We start from the raw sequence: 15,828 nt of genomic DNA, 5'->3' as shown, positions 1-15,828 counted from the left end.
TTTCTTTCTGAAACTTGTTCCTTCCTTTGCTTCTTTGAACAACCCCATCTGCCTGTTCTCTTCTTGCATGCATCTGCAAGTGTTGGTTCTTACTTGCCTTCACTAGAAACCCTTCCCCTGCATTTTCTAAATCTTGCCAGGTGATATTAGTAGAAAATAGACTGAACTGAGTTAAATCCTGATTTGGTGAATCATGTGTGACCTTGCAGAAATTATACAACTTCTCTGAGCTTCAGTTTCTTCTTCTGTGAAATGGAAATTTTCCCCATGCTGCAGGGTTATGGTGAAGGTGAGTGATGATGCATGTAAAGCACCAACACATCAGAGCTCTCAGTCTTCCGTAGCTCCAGCCTTCCTGATAGCAGAGACCATATTTTAAAGATCAGACATTCTGATGCAGCTGTTTTGATGCCAGCATTTTGAGAAAATGGCAGCCAAATATCCCCATGTCCAAATGGGCCTATCAAAATATCCTTTTTGAGTGTTTTTTATTAGTTGAGCTATAATTCACATACCGTAAAATTTGCCGTTTTCAAGTGTACATTTCAGTGATCCCTGGCAACCACTAGTCTACTTTTTTGTTTCATGGATTTAATCTACTCTGGAAGTTTCATATAAACGGAATCATATACTTTGGGGCTTTTTGTGTCTGTTTCTTTCACTTAATATAATGTTTTTAATGTTCATCCATGAATCAGTATTTTATTTCTTTTGATGGCTGAATAATATTCTGTCATATGGATATAAAACAATTTGTTTATGCATGCATTAGTTGATGGACATTTTGGTCATTTCCACTTTTTGCCTAGTATCATTAATGCTGCTAAGAAAATTTGTGTCACTAATCTTTTCTTTTGCAGTATCTAATCTACTCTTCATCTTTTCAGTGTATTCTTCATCTCAGACATTGGCATTTTTTTCTCTACAGTTCTTATTTAGGTCTTTTTTGTCTTCCTTGTCTTACTTGACATGTTAAGTTATTCCTCTAGCTTCTTAAACATATTAAATATATTTACAGTAACGTTTAACTGTCCCTATCTAGTAATTCTGTTATCTGTGTCATTTTTTGGTCAGTTTCAATTGATTGCATCTTCTCATTATGGGTTGTGTAACCCTGCTTGTTTACATGCCAGGGGATGTTTTTTAGATGACAAGCATTGTGAATTTTTCCTTTATGAGTATTGGATATATTTTTATTGTCATAGTATTTTTTTTAGACAGGGTCTCACTCTGTTGCCCATCGCTGCAGTGGCAAGATAATGTCTCACTTCAGCCTCAACCTCCCTGCCTCAACCGATCCTCCCACATCAGTCTCCCAAGTAACTAGGACTACAGGCACGTGCCACCACACCTGGCTAATTTTTTAAGGATTTTGTACAGACAAGGTCTTACTATATTGCCCAGGGTTGTCAACCTTAGCTCAAGCAATCTTCCTGCCTCAGCCTCCCAAAGTGCTGGGATTACAGACGCACACCACCGCACACAGCTGATTTTTGTATTTTTTATACAGGTGGGGTCTTGCTGTGTTGCCCAGACTGGTCTCTAACTCCTAGGCTCAAGCGATCCACTCGCTTCAGCCTCCCAAAGTGCTGGGATTACAGGCGTGAGCCACCATGCCTAGCCCCCATAGTATTCTTCAGCTTTTTTCTGGAGTTATGTCACTTGGAAGGAGGCTGATCATTCTGGGTTTTGCTTTTCAGCCTTATTAGGCAGGTACTGATCAGCAGTTCTTCCCAGCTAATTTTTCTACACTACTGAGCAAAACCCTTCTGAGTGCTTTACCTGATGCCCCATGAATTATGAGGTGTTCCGTGCTAGCTGCTGGGAACAGGAACTATTTGTGGCCTTTGGTGGACTCTTAAGTATTGTCCCACTAATCCTTGGCAGAGTTCTGTCCCCATCCTGAGATCCTCTCTCCACAGGCAAGTATGCACTGATCAGAACCTGGCTGAAAATTGGAGGTCACTCCTCAGATCTTCAGAATTCTCTCTGTGGAGCTCAATCCTCTCTGGTACCCTACCTTGTACACGCTAACTCCTGACCTCCCTGAGCCCCTAGATCCACTTTCTCAACTCAGAGAAACCTCCAGGCTCCACCTGAGTCCCCCAGTTCCTTGCATCACAGTTTGAAAAGTCACATGGGCAATGAGCTTAAGCAACTGTAGACTCACCTTGTTTGTTTTCCGATTCTCAGGGATCACTGTGCTTCATTGCCTACAGTTTAATGTCTTGAAAACCATTGTCTTGTATATTTTGGGCTTTTTTTCTTCTTTTTTTTTTGCTGGTTTCAAATGAGAGGGTAAGTCTAATACCACTTACTTCATCTTGGCCAGAAGTAGCTATATTTGAATGTAAAAATTTGGCAATTGTCATAATACTATTAAGCCACTATTTTTCACCCTTGGAGAAAAAAGGGATTCAGATTTACCTTGATAAATAGCACCTGTACTTCTTGTAAATAACAATAAGTTTCCTAAAGTTGAAAATATTGTATGCCACGTTTTATCTTGTCTAGAGAGTGGGTTATATGAACAAAGTGTTTATTGTTAGATCTGGAAACCCTGATTGTAGCTTCCTGTTTTTCCAGTTCTTCTGTACATCAAAATACAAAAGAATCTGCTCCTACCTTGGGAGTACCTTGCTCCTATAGGGCGTACTTATGGGATGACCTGGTGCTGCCCAAATTTGTAATTCCTGCCCCCACCTGTACTTAGGACTGGCTGGAAGGAAATCCCTACCCACATGCCATCTGCTCAGCCTCTCCCCACCACCAGCTCACCCCAGCCAAGCCATTGTCAGTACTAAGTAGGAAAATAGTGGGCCACTGGGCAAAATTTTCTGAAATAAATTTAGATTGGTTTGATAAAAATAAAGCCTGTGTGAGTCCACGAAGAACTCAGCGCAGGGACTCCCTAGAGTGTCCTGCTATCTGTCACGATGCTGACCAAACCCGTGAAGTGCTTTGTCTTTAAGTGGGAAGCTATCAAAGTTCTGTCCTATAATTATTTGCCTTCTTGTCTATGGTGTGAAGGTCACGGGCCATCTCTGATGTTATAAATATCGAGGTTCTCATGCTGCACTATTTGCTATTGTGTCAGTTAAGCTTTCCAGCTTTAAAATTAAACCAAGCTTTTTCATCCATTACAATCCTCTGGATAGGGACTGGATGGCTGCCGATGAATTTTTAATATTTTCTTTCCATTTTCAAGGGCCGTGTCCTCTCCAGTGCTCAGCCTTTGCACGCAATGCCTAGCCTTTGCACGCAAACTGTTTGCGTCCACCTTTGTACTGTAGAAGGTCACCAGCTTCTCCCTGGAGGCCTCACAGTTGCCAGCCGCCACTGAGATCAGCATGGATTCTATCTTCTCCTAACCAGAGTTCTGTAGCCAGTAGGATGGCTACAAAGAAATTATGATTGGGGTAACATTTAGATGGCAGGAGGGTTTTCTAGATTAAGAGTATGCACCCAAACCAGGGAGATCTGTTGGAGATGTTGTAGAGTGGTTCAGCAATGTTCTTAACTGGTAAGAGCCCTGGGCAAGGCGGTCAGAAGACCAACAGCCAGGCCTGGCCAGGCTCCTACAGGACAATGGATTGCCTGAGGGCAAGGACTGGCTTTATTTTCATTTCCCACTGTGCCTTGCACAGTCTCATTCACAGAGGAAGTGCTGAAGAAGGTGTCAAATGTTTTTGTGGCCAAAAACCACATGACATGAAGCATGCATGTGAAATCAGCTTTGTGTGTAGGTCATGACAAAACACTAATCTAGGTATTTCTGCTTGTATATTTCACACAGAAAAGGAAGTACATTGGAGATAAGGCTCATTAACAGTTGGGAAGTGTACTAGGGCCAGTCAGTAAGAAATTGGCAATTCTACTCTATTTTCCCTTCATTTAAAGATTCTGAATCGATTGATTAGCCCTGTGTTGAAGGCCTCTATTCACTAATATCCGTTTCCTAGTTCAGCTGGGTGGAAATCAGAAAGACATTGTAGGAGGCCAGAGCGTTGCTTCTTTGGAAAGAGTCTTAAGTAGGTTCTGGCTGTCTGCATAGTGAGGTCAGTGGCATGCCTGCCTGCTTTGCTGCTTTGAACCTTAGACCACCCCAGGAGCAAAAGAAATACTGCAAGGAGCAGGGAAGGAGGTGATAACAAAACACTCCTACATCTAAAAGTTTCATGGGGGAACATGACATGCCCCTCCTTTAGAGCCTGCATGGTGGCTCTTCCTGAGAAATACGATGGGGAAGAGGTCGGGAGTGGGTCACCACCACACCAATACCACTTCTCATCCCAGGCCCACCATGTGCCCTGTGAGCTGCCTGTGACCACCACCCTCCAGAAGTTGGCCATCTAATTATCCCACAAACCTGGTACTTCCTAAGCAGATGTGCATTCTAGCTTCACTATTTGCTGGCTTTTGAGAGAAAAATGAGAAGCAAACACCTGTTCTGAAACAGCTGAAGCTGGCTGTGTCAGTGATCTTCGTTCAACATAAGCTCTCTGTCCCCAAGGTGGCAGTGAACCTGAACTGCAATCTTTATGCACCACCCTGGGGACGGTCTGACATGTGGGTGGACAGGAAAGGAGGTGACAGACAGTACATCAGGGAATCAGCTATAGAAGTAGTAACAAAGATCGACAGCACGAGAAAGAATACTGTTTTTAGTGAAGACAAAAGACTGCCAGTGACAGTACAATGGTTATCAGTCCTAGGCAAAGTCACGCTGGATATGTTTAGAGAATGGCAGGACCCTTTTCAACTTAAAGCAATAGAGAACTCTACAACCAACTTTGTTTCTCAGCTTCTTCTTCCTAAAGTCTTAGCACTGGTGCCGGAGCCTTGAATCTATGCTTTGACAGTGATTGAGTGCCACTGTCCTGAAGCAGGATTGGTTTCACAAGGTAGTTTGGTTTCACAAAGCAGCTAAACTTTCACTTGGTGTGTTGATCCCAAAAGTGGGTGTTGTCAGGGGAGCCTCTGTCTTAGCTCAGAACGCAGGTTGTTCGCTGGCCCCAGAAGAAGAGGTGAGCTTTTTGCACTGTTGTTCAGTAGAACACTGGAATTTTGAATAGGTGAGTAAAAGCAATATAATAATGACACCAATATCAAAGTAAGTGCCAAGAATAGAATTTCACTGAATCCTTTTATATTGTCCATTTACCATTGAGTATAATTTCTAACATAAGGATGATGATGATGATATTATTATTATTATTAAAGGTGGTAGTTCTTAGGAGCTATCCTACCCAGAAATAAATCTAACAGCCAAAAATGCATGACAGTGTGAGTGCCTGCTAACGTCCACAAGCTCAAGAGGTGACTCTCTGTACCATAGGTTACAATTAGCTCTAATTCACTGAGCTGGAAATTGTTTTATTATTTCCTTTAGATTTCTAAAAGAAGTGCCTTCTATTGTAACAGTGTCAGGCACCTGGTACCTCAACAAATGAATTAAAGCACTGAAGTGTTTTAGAAAATCACCAGCCATAGCAATAAAATGGAAAACAGTAATTGTGGGAAAAAAATATCTGTCTTTGGTCTTAGGCTGTGTCTTAGAGTTTAATGCAGGCAATAAAATCTCTCACCTTTTCTTGATGATGTTTAGTTAGTAGTCATATTTGTTTTGTTTTCAGCACTGAGAATCTTGAGATAAAGTACATATTCAGGTTGATTTGCCTACAACAAGCGAGTTTTCTGGAATATTATGTATTCTGCTATCATAAACACAGTTTCTATGAAGCAGTGATTTCACATTCTGCTATTCCTTTAAGTCAGAATAATTTAAGATATGCCATGGCAATCTCTGATGACTTTTTAAGAGGAGAAGGAATTAATTAAAATTAGCGTGATTCCCCTTAAATTAACCACTAGAAGCATTTAGATCAATTAACCACTTTCCCCTTAAAAGATGAGGCCACTTGCACATTCACAAACTCATTACTCTGCGCTGTCTCAGTACACCAGGTACTGAAGGGGCTACCATTTTCTGGTTTGTTTTATATGTTGCTCCCTGGTATCTTGGAGAGGAAAAAAGAAGAGGAAGAAAACCTTTGAAATATGAGTGGATTTATGATTGTGCTGGGCAGTGTCTGTGTCATGTCCTGTAGGAGTGTGATCTACTAGAGCGAAGTGTCTTTGAGCTGTAAGCCCATTGTCAACGGCAGGGGTTCTCCGACTGCCTGCGGGTCCCAGGTCTGCGTGCGCCTCCCACAGAGGGACCAGAGGAAGACACCTGCCCACCCACAGGTCTTGGACTGTGGTGGAGTGCTTTCCTCTGTGCTACATAGGGGGACCTTGCCTTTTCTTTTTTTGAGCTTCACCCTAAAAATCACTTCTCCTTAATGCCCAAAACCCTGTCCTCAACCCCAGGCAGAGCTCCTTGCCCCTTCTTCTGTGGCCCCACAGCCCCTCACATTCACCTGGCAGGGGCCAAGTTGCAGAGGGCTTTGCAGGCCACGGTAAGGTGTGTGGACTTTCTTTTTACTGCGAGAGAAAGTGAGCAGAGGGGTCCACACAGGTCATGACCTGCCTCACGTGTGCAAAGGTCATTCTGGCTGTGGTGTAGTAAAGGAAGAGAGGAAGCAGGGCTTCCCATCAGAGAGTGAGAGGGGATGGTGGCTCAGACTGCACCTTTAGCCATGGAGGAAGCATCAAGTCACATTGGAGGGATATGTTGCAGGAAACCTCACAATACATTGGTGTCGCAGGAATTTAAAGTCAGGAGTCGCTAGAGCAGAGGTAGCCAGGGCTGTGACTTGGACGTGACATTGAAGAAAAGGGTCACTAGAGCAGCCTCTAAGGCGAAGAAAGGGGCATCGAGGTGTTATTCTCTGGTGCCCAATTAAAAGGTTGCTAGACGATTATAAGTCTGACTTCTATCTGGATTGACTGATTAATTTCCCATTAGACATTGTCCAAGAGTAATCTCCTTTAAGAAAAAAAAAAAAGCTTCTCTCTCTCCAAGCAAGCCTAGAAGAAGTGTCGGAAGCTGGAAGGAATTTGGCAATTTTGTCTATTATCCTTTTTCCAAGCATGAAACCTTGCACTTACAACCATATTAATGGAACAATAATTTTAGTCCCTGACTGTTTTTTCTTTTCATTCCTTAAAAATGACAAACTGTGGGCAATTTCTTCTCTACCACTTGAAGACCTCCTTGTGTAATAAGAAGCTGTTGTCACATGTGTGCTCAGTGTTTTTTCACAGGTGACTGGGGTTTGCTTTTCTTTCTCACAGGATACCCAAAGCAGAGGACTGCGGCAGCTCGAAATGGGTTTCCGCCCAAGCCGGACCCGCAGGCCCGTGAGGCTGAGCGGCAGCTGGTGCAGCGGCTGAAGGAGCGGTGTGAGCGGCAGACCAGACAGCTGGGCGTCGCGCAAGGGGAGCTGAAGAGGGCCATCTGTGGCTTTGATGCCCTCGCCGTGGCCACGCAGCATTTCTTTAGAAAGGTGAGGCCCCATTTCGTGAAGGTCCGAGGGCATTTTGGTTGGAGGAGAGTGTGGTGATGGTGATGGCTGTTTGTGTGTGTTGCTGTTTTGGGTTTGAGTTTTGGTCAGAGTGGAGTTTGGATTTTCAGGAGTTCAAGCAGAATCTCCTGAGGCATCCCATCATCTTTGGAGAGCTACGTTTATCCTTAGGTGTGAAAGAAATATGTCTGGGAAGAATCATTAATCATCTTCATTCCAAAAGAGGAAATTATGTAAAAAATGAAAGGAAAGGATATACAGGAACATTTCTGAAGGTGGGATCTTTGCAGCAAATGGAGCATGTGGTTGTTTGCATTTTCGAGGGGGTGATGGTCACTTTTCGACATTTCTGCTCACATCACATCAAAGGGAGACAGGGCCCCAGTACCGTCCACATTGGCTGTTGATGGGCAATGGAATGTGCTTGGCCTGGGACTCTTCTCAAGGCCATGCTCATAGTTCCCAGAGCAGCATGGGGTGAGGTTCGGATTCTCCCTGTACCCTCAATTTTTCTGAAAATGCAGAGAGGTTGGTTTCTCCTTTGCACATGTCTGGATCTGTGTGTGTATACTGAATCTGTTATTAACCATGGAGCAGTTAAGCTTCCCAGCCTTTCCCCAGGGAACAGAGGTGGGAACCTAGTGTCCCACTGCATTTGTGCTCCACCTTGAAGTCACCAAGGTGTGCTTGGGAGAGAAAAAGCATAAACATAAATGCACATTTTTGAGGTTCACATATGGACCTCCTGGTATCTATACATGGGAGGAAGTAAAAGTGCTGTATAAATGCTCTCCAAATAAGAAAGTGAATTAACAAAATATCTGGTCAATTTGAAAAGAAAAGCAGAAGAATGTGAAGTGGCTCCACATCCCCTGGCAACTTCCTTTTTGGCCTTTTATGACATCCTTCACCTTCCCCTCTACTCTAGTATAGAAGCCTGAGCTGCTCTTTTTTGTTGTTATTTTTGTTTGTTTAAAGCTTTCAACAGAAAGAGCCATTTATCAATCTGTTGTGGTGATAAATGACAAGATGAGTATAGCCCTGAAATTTCCATTTTACCAATAGTTTCAGCCTCCTCCCCAACCAGAATTTTAACCCCAGCAGAAAATGGCCAGTGTGAATTTCATACCTTCCTTTCTGGTCTAGTCATGATGCATGATGTGATCTGGTAAGCTTGCATAAAATAGCCGAACACCCACCCCTGTAAGAATTAAAGTTACAATCACATCTTCAAGGAGCCCAAGAGGCCTGACTGGCCATGGTCAAGATGAGCATTTTTGTAATTAGGGAAGGTGATTCGTCTTATTTCCCACTGACTGTCAAGTTGTACCTAAAGAGGAAAACAGGGCTGTTCCTTGAAGTTCAGTGATCCTGTTTTAGTCACGCTGCCTGCTCTGGGACTCTGCCTTCCAGACATCATCCAAAGAGTCAGAACAAGCCCTTGATAAAGGTTTCATATGATGGACAAAGCAATAGATATTGATATAATATATTGATAATATGTTCTGTGTTTTAGAAGTTGGAGCTTTTAGGCCCCACTTTTGGGATCATGGCAGGGGAGAGAGTAACTGTGCCAAAATTAGGGGTCAGTTCCCTGTAGTTATGCACTTCCATGTTCCAGGAAAATTCCTCGTTGGCCTGCAGACTGGGAGTTTTACTTCTCTGTAGCATGCACATGGCTCTCAAACCAGAGACCAACAATGGCTGGCAGGTGATTTGCAGGCATCTCCACTGGACCTCCCTGCTACTACAGCTACACTTGGCATGACATTTCAGCAAGATAGATGGTGGACATGAATTTCATTTTCTTTTCAGTAAATCACAACCAGTAACTCCAAATGGGCTTCAAAAATGACCGTGGCATTTCACCTCCCACACAATGTATTTTTTCCTCTGTCTTTCTGATCTCTACGCTCTCTCTCTCTCTCTCTCTCTCCAGATAAATGCCAGAAGAAAACACAGAAGATAAAATGTTTTTTTAAAAAAAAGTTAAAGTCCTAATTGAACATAATCAGTGGCTTTTATGCAGGCCGTCATGCATGCCATGTAGTTTAAGGTGATGGATTTGAGAATTTGCTAGTAATACTGAATTAGACCAGGAGGTGTGACATGGGGTGGAGAATCTGGGAAAAAAGAGGCAAAGCAGCCCTGGAACCTTCAACAGTGGAGCCCTTTGAAATTACCAGGTCAGGAGAACCCAAGATACCCCATGTCACACTTGTGAGAAACCCATGCACTATTATTGTGAATGAGACATAGTCTGAGCCGAGCATGCCAGCTTTGAGGAAGCATGACCTGTATAGCCTGAAAATGCACCATCTCTTTGCTCTACCGGTTAGAAGGCCCTGCCAGAATTCCATCCTGTAAGGAATGCATGTGTATCTTTTGTACATTGTAGCATATTCATCTGCAAAGCATGCTCTGGTGGAGAGAGGACACAGTGCTAACCCAGAGTCAGTTCCATCTCTGCCCCGATCCAGTGGTGAGACCTTGAGCAAGTTCCTGCCTCTGTGCACTTCGTCGTCATCACTGTAGGAATAACATCCCTGTCCTTGCTCTCTTTCCCCCTGGCTGAGTCATTAACTTGGAATCTCAGTTTTCTCCATTTAAAATAGAATTCATAATAACTCTTCACAAAGTCATTGTGAGAATGTAGTGAATTAATGTGCAAAGATGCTTTATAGAGATGGGTCTCACTATGTTTCCTAGGCTGGTCTCAAACTCCTGGCCTCAAGTGATCCTCCTGCCTCAGCCTCCTAAAGCACTGGGATTACAGGCATGAGCCACCATGCCCAGCTGGCAAAGGCACTTTTTGAACAAATATTCAATCGAACATTCTTTTCTGAGTACAAAGAAATCTGTCAAGATCTACCTCAAGGATTTTACTCAAGTGGGAGAAGGTGAAAACACAGTCAACGCCCCTGAAGAGCTTGGCCTGGAATGTACTTTAAAAATAATTTTAAAAAATAATTTTCAGTGGCTAGGCTCAACCAGCCTGGCCAACATGATGAAACCCTGTCTCTACCAAAAATTAAAAAAAAAATTAAAAAAAATTAGCCGAGTGTGGTGGCACATGCCTGTGATCCCAGCTACTTGGGAGGCTGAGGCAGGAGTATTGCTTGAACCCAGGAAGCGGAGGTTTCAGTGAGCTGAGATTGCGCCACTGCACTCCAGCCTTGGTGACAGAGGGAGACTCCATCTCAAAATACATTTTTAAAATAAAAGTGAAAATAATTTTCCAGTATAACGCTTCAGTTGCTGCTATAAATTTTTACCTGAATATGCTGATGCCATTAATTTAAATATGTGTTGGAAGTAAGCCTCACCACTAGAGAAAAAGAATTAGAGGCCCAGATAAGAATCTCCGTTCTCTGTCCCATGCTTTATAGCTCCTGGCAGAGTGGCTGTGAAAGTTGTCAGCTCTAACACAGCCTCAGCCCAGCGTCCAGGGATTCTAAGATGCCACACTTAGGTGCCAACAGCAGCTTCACACTTGTGCTGGTTGCAGGCAGCTCTGCCCCTGCAGCAAGGCATGCTCCTCACCACAGGCCAAACAGATCTGCTATATCCATGCTCCCAGACCCCCAAGTGGTGTAGTAATGAGTGTGACTCTCAGGGACTCGCGCTTCTTAGGGTCAGGTTGAATGGTGTGATGGTGCTCTTGCTGTGTGGTTCCCTGGAATGCTACTCTTTAGCATCCCCTGGTGGCTCATCCATGAAACAGTCCACAGGATGGTCCTCACCCTGCAGCATGGAGTTTTATACGCATTACCTGAGGGTACATGGATTTTCATGTTACTTTTAATAAGATTTATTATACTTATTCAGTATTTTTCATATCTATTCTTGTCTTCTTTGTTAACTTAATGAATGTGATTGTAGATTATGGTTTTGAATTTTTTTACATGTTATTAAATAGTTTAGGCATAAAAGACCTCAAAATGAATATGTCAAGCATTTTTGGACTTTCTAAGCTTACTAAAAAATTAATAATTCACCAGCCTCCTTCTTCTCAAAGTGTGTATATATTTTATGGCTTTTATTATTTGACCTTTTATCACAAAAAAAAATTCATATAGAATAGTGGAAAGAATAAAACCCAAATACCCCATAATCCATATTTATTAACATTCTGCCGTATTTGCTTTATCTATGTCTTGTTGTTAGTTAGGGGTATGTATTTTTTTATATATTTTGTATATTTGAACTTCAACCTTTCACCTTCAGTTCACATATATTAGTAGACAATCTTTAGCAACTCTACCTCTACCATATGGGGTGGATAGGTAGGGAGGATTCAAAAAAGTAAGAGGTAGAACTTTAACAATAGATCTCTTATTTATTGACCATCTACTATGTCCTGGGCACTTAACAGACATTATTTTAACCCTCACAACAACCGTAGCTGTTGTAGATGTCATCCTCATATGATACTTGGGGAAACTGAGGCTTGGGGAGATTGCATAGTCCTCTGAAGACAACATAATTAGAAAGTGATGGAGCCAAGATACAAATACAGGCCAGGCCACACCCAACACCCATGTTTTTCCACTATGTTATGATGCTACTGCTCCCTGTCCTCACAATCATCAAGGTGCTTTTGATGTATTAAGGGGGGAAACGCACAATTGCAAAACAGGTGAAACAATCTATAAGTTAAACACACAGAAAATGACCTAATGGTTTAAGCTGTTGCCATAAAAAAAAATGCTATGTGCTCAAGTGGAAGCCTCATCATTGATAATAGGAAGGAGTCTTGGAAGAGCAGGATGGAGAGAGGAGCAGAATGTGGGGTGAGCAAAGAGGAAGAAAGAGCGTATTGGGACGAGAACACCTGACACCTGCTGTCTGCAGAGTGCCCCCGCTCTCTGCATGTCTTTAAGCCCTTGGTAAATTAGTTAATGGCTTCTGAATAGAGATTTAGGCCCTGGGGAACGGTTTTTAAAAATGCAGTGATTGCTCTAGCATGGATTGCAAACTCCTCATAGTGAAGCTGGCCCCAGCTCACCTTGAGTGCTCCATAACACCTGGTTGGTTCGTGGGTCAGGGCAGGGTGTATGTTAAAGGGGAGGAGAGAAGAGACAGCAGTAGAACCCCTTTGGAAAATAAAGGCTTGCTAGCTTTATCTGTTTAATGCATTCAGATTTTAAATTCAGGGATTCATCAGGATGAATGTTGCCCCTGAGCTCCTAAAGCAGTAGAGAAGCTATTACGTCCACCAGCCAAAGGACTTCACATTTCAGAGATTTTCCCACTGACTGGAGCTCTCAGAGCAGTAATTATACCTGATCAGACTTGAAAACATTACGCTCTTTGTTGCTTCCTAAATCCAAAACATGGTCATTTAAACATAGTGTTTTGTGCCTCTCCCACTTATAAACGATGCTCTGCGATTATCTTCTCTTCCCTTAATTTTATCGTGAATAACTAAAGGCTTAAAGAAAATGTGAGCACTTACGGTGGCATTTCTGACAGTTATTCAGCACATAACACAGTAGAGAGTGCTAGTGAAGTGGTAAATTCAAGGTAAATCAATGGTTCCTATGGTTGTTGTTCTGAAAGAATATTATGCGTCACAAAAACAAGTGCCCCCACAGTGCTTTGCTAAAAGAACCATGAGCGTCTGTATGCTTTTACTCGTAGGACTTCAGCTAAAGGAAGTTTTTAGCACAATCCCCAAACATCAAAATATTCCCAGTATCAAGGAACAGAATCCCCCAGCTATGCCAAGCAGCTCTTTGAAGTAATAAGAACCCTTGGCCTGTGGTGTCAGTCATGCAAAACATCATGGTCAGTGGAAAATGAAATTCAGAATAGTGAAGTCTTCTCAACATTCATGGAAGATCCTTGATACTGAGGCATGATAAAACCCACCTCTATTGATGATAATATACATTTCACAATAAGGTGCAATAAGATGAGAATAGATACCTGACCAAGGTGAAAACTAATTGCCCCATTCAGCTCATCTTGCTTATGCTTTGTCATCAATGTGTTTTTTTGTTTGGGTTTGTGTGTGTGTGTGTGTGTGTGTGTAATTAAATGTCACTCTTTTGAAGGCAGATAGGTGCCATGGGAGAAGAAAGGTGAATTTCAGCTGCTCCTTTGCAGAAGAGGCCTGAGGCTTTCCCCAGATCCTGGTGGGCAGTTGGTTAAACCCGGTCTGTGGTAAAAGTGCGTGCCTTTAAGATATTCTGGGATACAGAATTCAGCGTAGCCTTCCTGCAGCCAGAGAGGCCGCAGAGCAGATGAGGTATGGAGTGTCACCTGGCCATCCCATTCAACCTTTCTAGACCCATGGCCTCTGGCAGATACCAGAGTCTTCACTTAAATGTCACTGGCGACTTATTTGAGAATAAATGCTGTAAACTCCCCTCCAACTAAACACAAGTCAAAGGAAAGAGAATATTCAAAAATCATGACTCTCTAACAAGAGGAGATATGGTTATCTCAGCCCCAGAACCTCTTTCCTGTGAGAGATGAGTTTATTAACTTTCCTAGACCTCAGTTTTTCTATAAAATGGAGTTACTAAGGGTCCAGTTTCAAGGACAAGACTAGAATGAAGGGGCTGTCAGGCCCAGGCTCTGTGATTTAATTCAGTGCCTCTGACTCTGTGGGGTGTTCTATTAGTCCGTTTTCATACTGCTGATAAAGACATACTTGAGACTGGGCAATTTACAAAAGAAAGAGGTTTAATGAACTCACAGTTCTACGTGGCTGGGAAGGCCTCACAATCATGGCAGAAGGTGAAAAGCACATCTTACGTGGCAGCAGAGAAGAGAAGAGAACTTGTGCGGGGAAACTCCCCTTTATAAAACCATCAGATCTTGTGAGACTTACTGTCACAAGAATGGCATAGGAAAGACCCACCCGCATGATTCAGTTACCTCTCACTAGGTCTGTCCCATAACACGTGGGAATTGTGGAAGCTACAATTCAAGATGAGATTTGGGTGGGGACACAGCCAAACCATATCAAGCGTTATGATTTAAATACCAGAAAATCATCGCCCTCTAGCTCAGTTGGTAGAACATAACACTTAAGCACCAGAAAGTGCTCTGCCCTTCCTCAGGGGGTAGAGTATGCCTGTTGATCCCTGTGGACCACTCTAAGCATACCTGGTATGGGACCATCACGGTTTTGAAAATATAAGTTAGATTATTCTCTTTGGGAAAAATCATTTAAATAACAAACCTCTGTGGAGCATCTGAATCATGAGTCTGTTTCTATCATATTACTCCTTGGGGACATCACCAAGTGCAAAGAGAGATGGGGAGAGAGATAGCCCTCCAGTAGTTGCCTGTCAAGGCTGAGCCCTCTCCTTGGTTCCTTTGGCATCTGGTTTCTAGCAGGAGTTAAGAGACCTGGTGGCTTTTGGAGTACCTTCTTATGTGGGCCTAAAACCGGCAACTCATCGCCTGTAGTGGGTTATGATGCGAGCCTCCCTCCCTGTTTCTGCATCCCTCCACCTCCTCCTCAATACACACACACTCTGAATCATCTCCAATTCCAAAGATAGGGAATGGTCCATCCTAGTCATTCTGTCTATGGTCCATCCACTTGGTAAATGGATGACTTGAAAACCGTATCTCAGCCCCTGAGTTCCAATTCTGGGAAGAGATGCCCACTGAAATCATGGGCGACAGAGTGGACTGTGAAGCCTGTCAGGCAGGCAGGGTCCCTGGGGTAGGGGCGCCTTGAGAGAGGAATGTGGCCTGTGAAATGGGCCAAGGATCACACAGGAGGACCTCAGCAGGCAAAGGTGGAGGCATCGGGCCTTGCGGGGCAGCAGGAAGAACTTGAGCAGAGAGCGGTGCAGCATGGGGAGAGGGCAGGACCACTCTGTGTAGGGTGAAGAGTCTAATTTGCCTAAAGCTTTGGTGATGATGATGGTGGGGAATGAGGCTGAAGAGCTCAGAGCCTTGAATCGCAAATAAAAGAGAGGAGGCACTCGTGGAGGCAGGCAGGAGGCCCTGAGTTTTGGACAGCAGCTGCAGCACTGTGTTTTAGGCTGTGTTTTAGGAAGATTAACGCGGTTTGAGATGGATGGCAGCAAGAAAAACCCAGGTAGGGAAAGCACATCTCTGCCAGCGGAATAAAAATCCAGGCAAGAGGTGAGAAGGGTCAGGGGGACCTGGGGTCCCGATGGGAAGGAGAGGGCAGATACAGAGCCTGAGGCTGTGAACCTGACAACTAAGTGGATTCAAGATGCCCAGATGATAAAGGATGAACCCACCCCACCCCAGCCCCAACAACACCCACACAGAAATCACAAACTGCTGAGAACTTAGGAATTATGTGCATATACAGCTCAGAAATGTTTAAAGGGGTCATGGGTTCCTTTGAAGAAATCTGCTC

General features: G+C 43.4%; 1 protein-coding gene across 6 annotated transcripts in view; it reads left to right on the top strand.

Moving 5' to 3' along the window:
• Nucleotides 1–15,828, top strand: part of MTUS2 (microtubule associated scaffold protein 2) — a 701,667-nt gene that overhangs the window by 548,926 nt on the left and 136,913 nt on the right. For all 6 annotated transcript variants that reach the window (XR_009213198.1, XM_032150562.2, XM_032150559.2 and 3 more), the window contains one exon: nt 7,240–7,451. Coding sequence is in view for 5 of the 6 variants with exons in the window: in XM_032150562.2 (XP_032006453.1) it covers nt 7,240–7,451 (212 nt within the window). In the remaining variant the exon portion in view is untranslated. The remainder of the gene's footprint in view (nt 1–7,239; nt 7,452–15,828) is intronic.

This window comes from Hylobates moloch, unplaced genomic scaffold, assembly GCF_009828535.3.
Source record: "Hylobates moloch isolate HMO894 unplaced genomic scaffold, HMol_V3 SCAFFOLD_4, whole genome shotgun sequence".
Lineage (NCBI taxonomy): Eukaryota > Metazoa > Chordata > Mammalia > Primates > Hylobatidae > Hylobates > Hylobates moloch.
The sequence above is the reverse complement of the archived record's forward strand: the minus strand, read 5'-3'. Positions and strand labels throughout refer to the sequence as shown.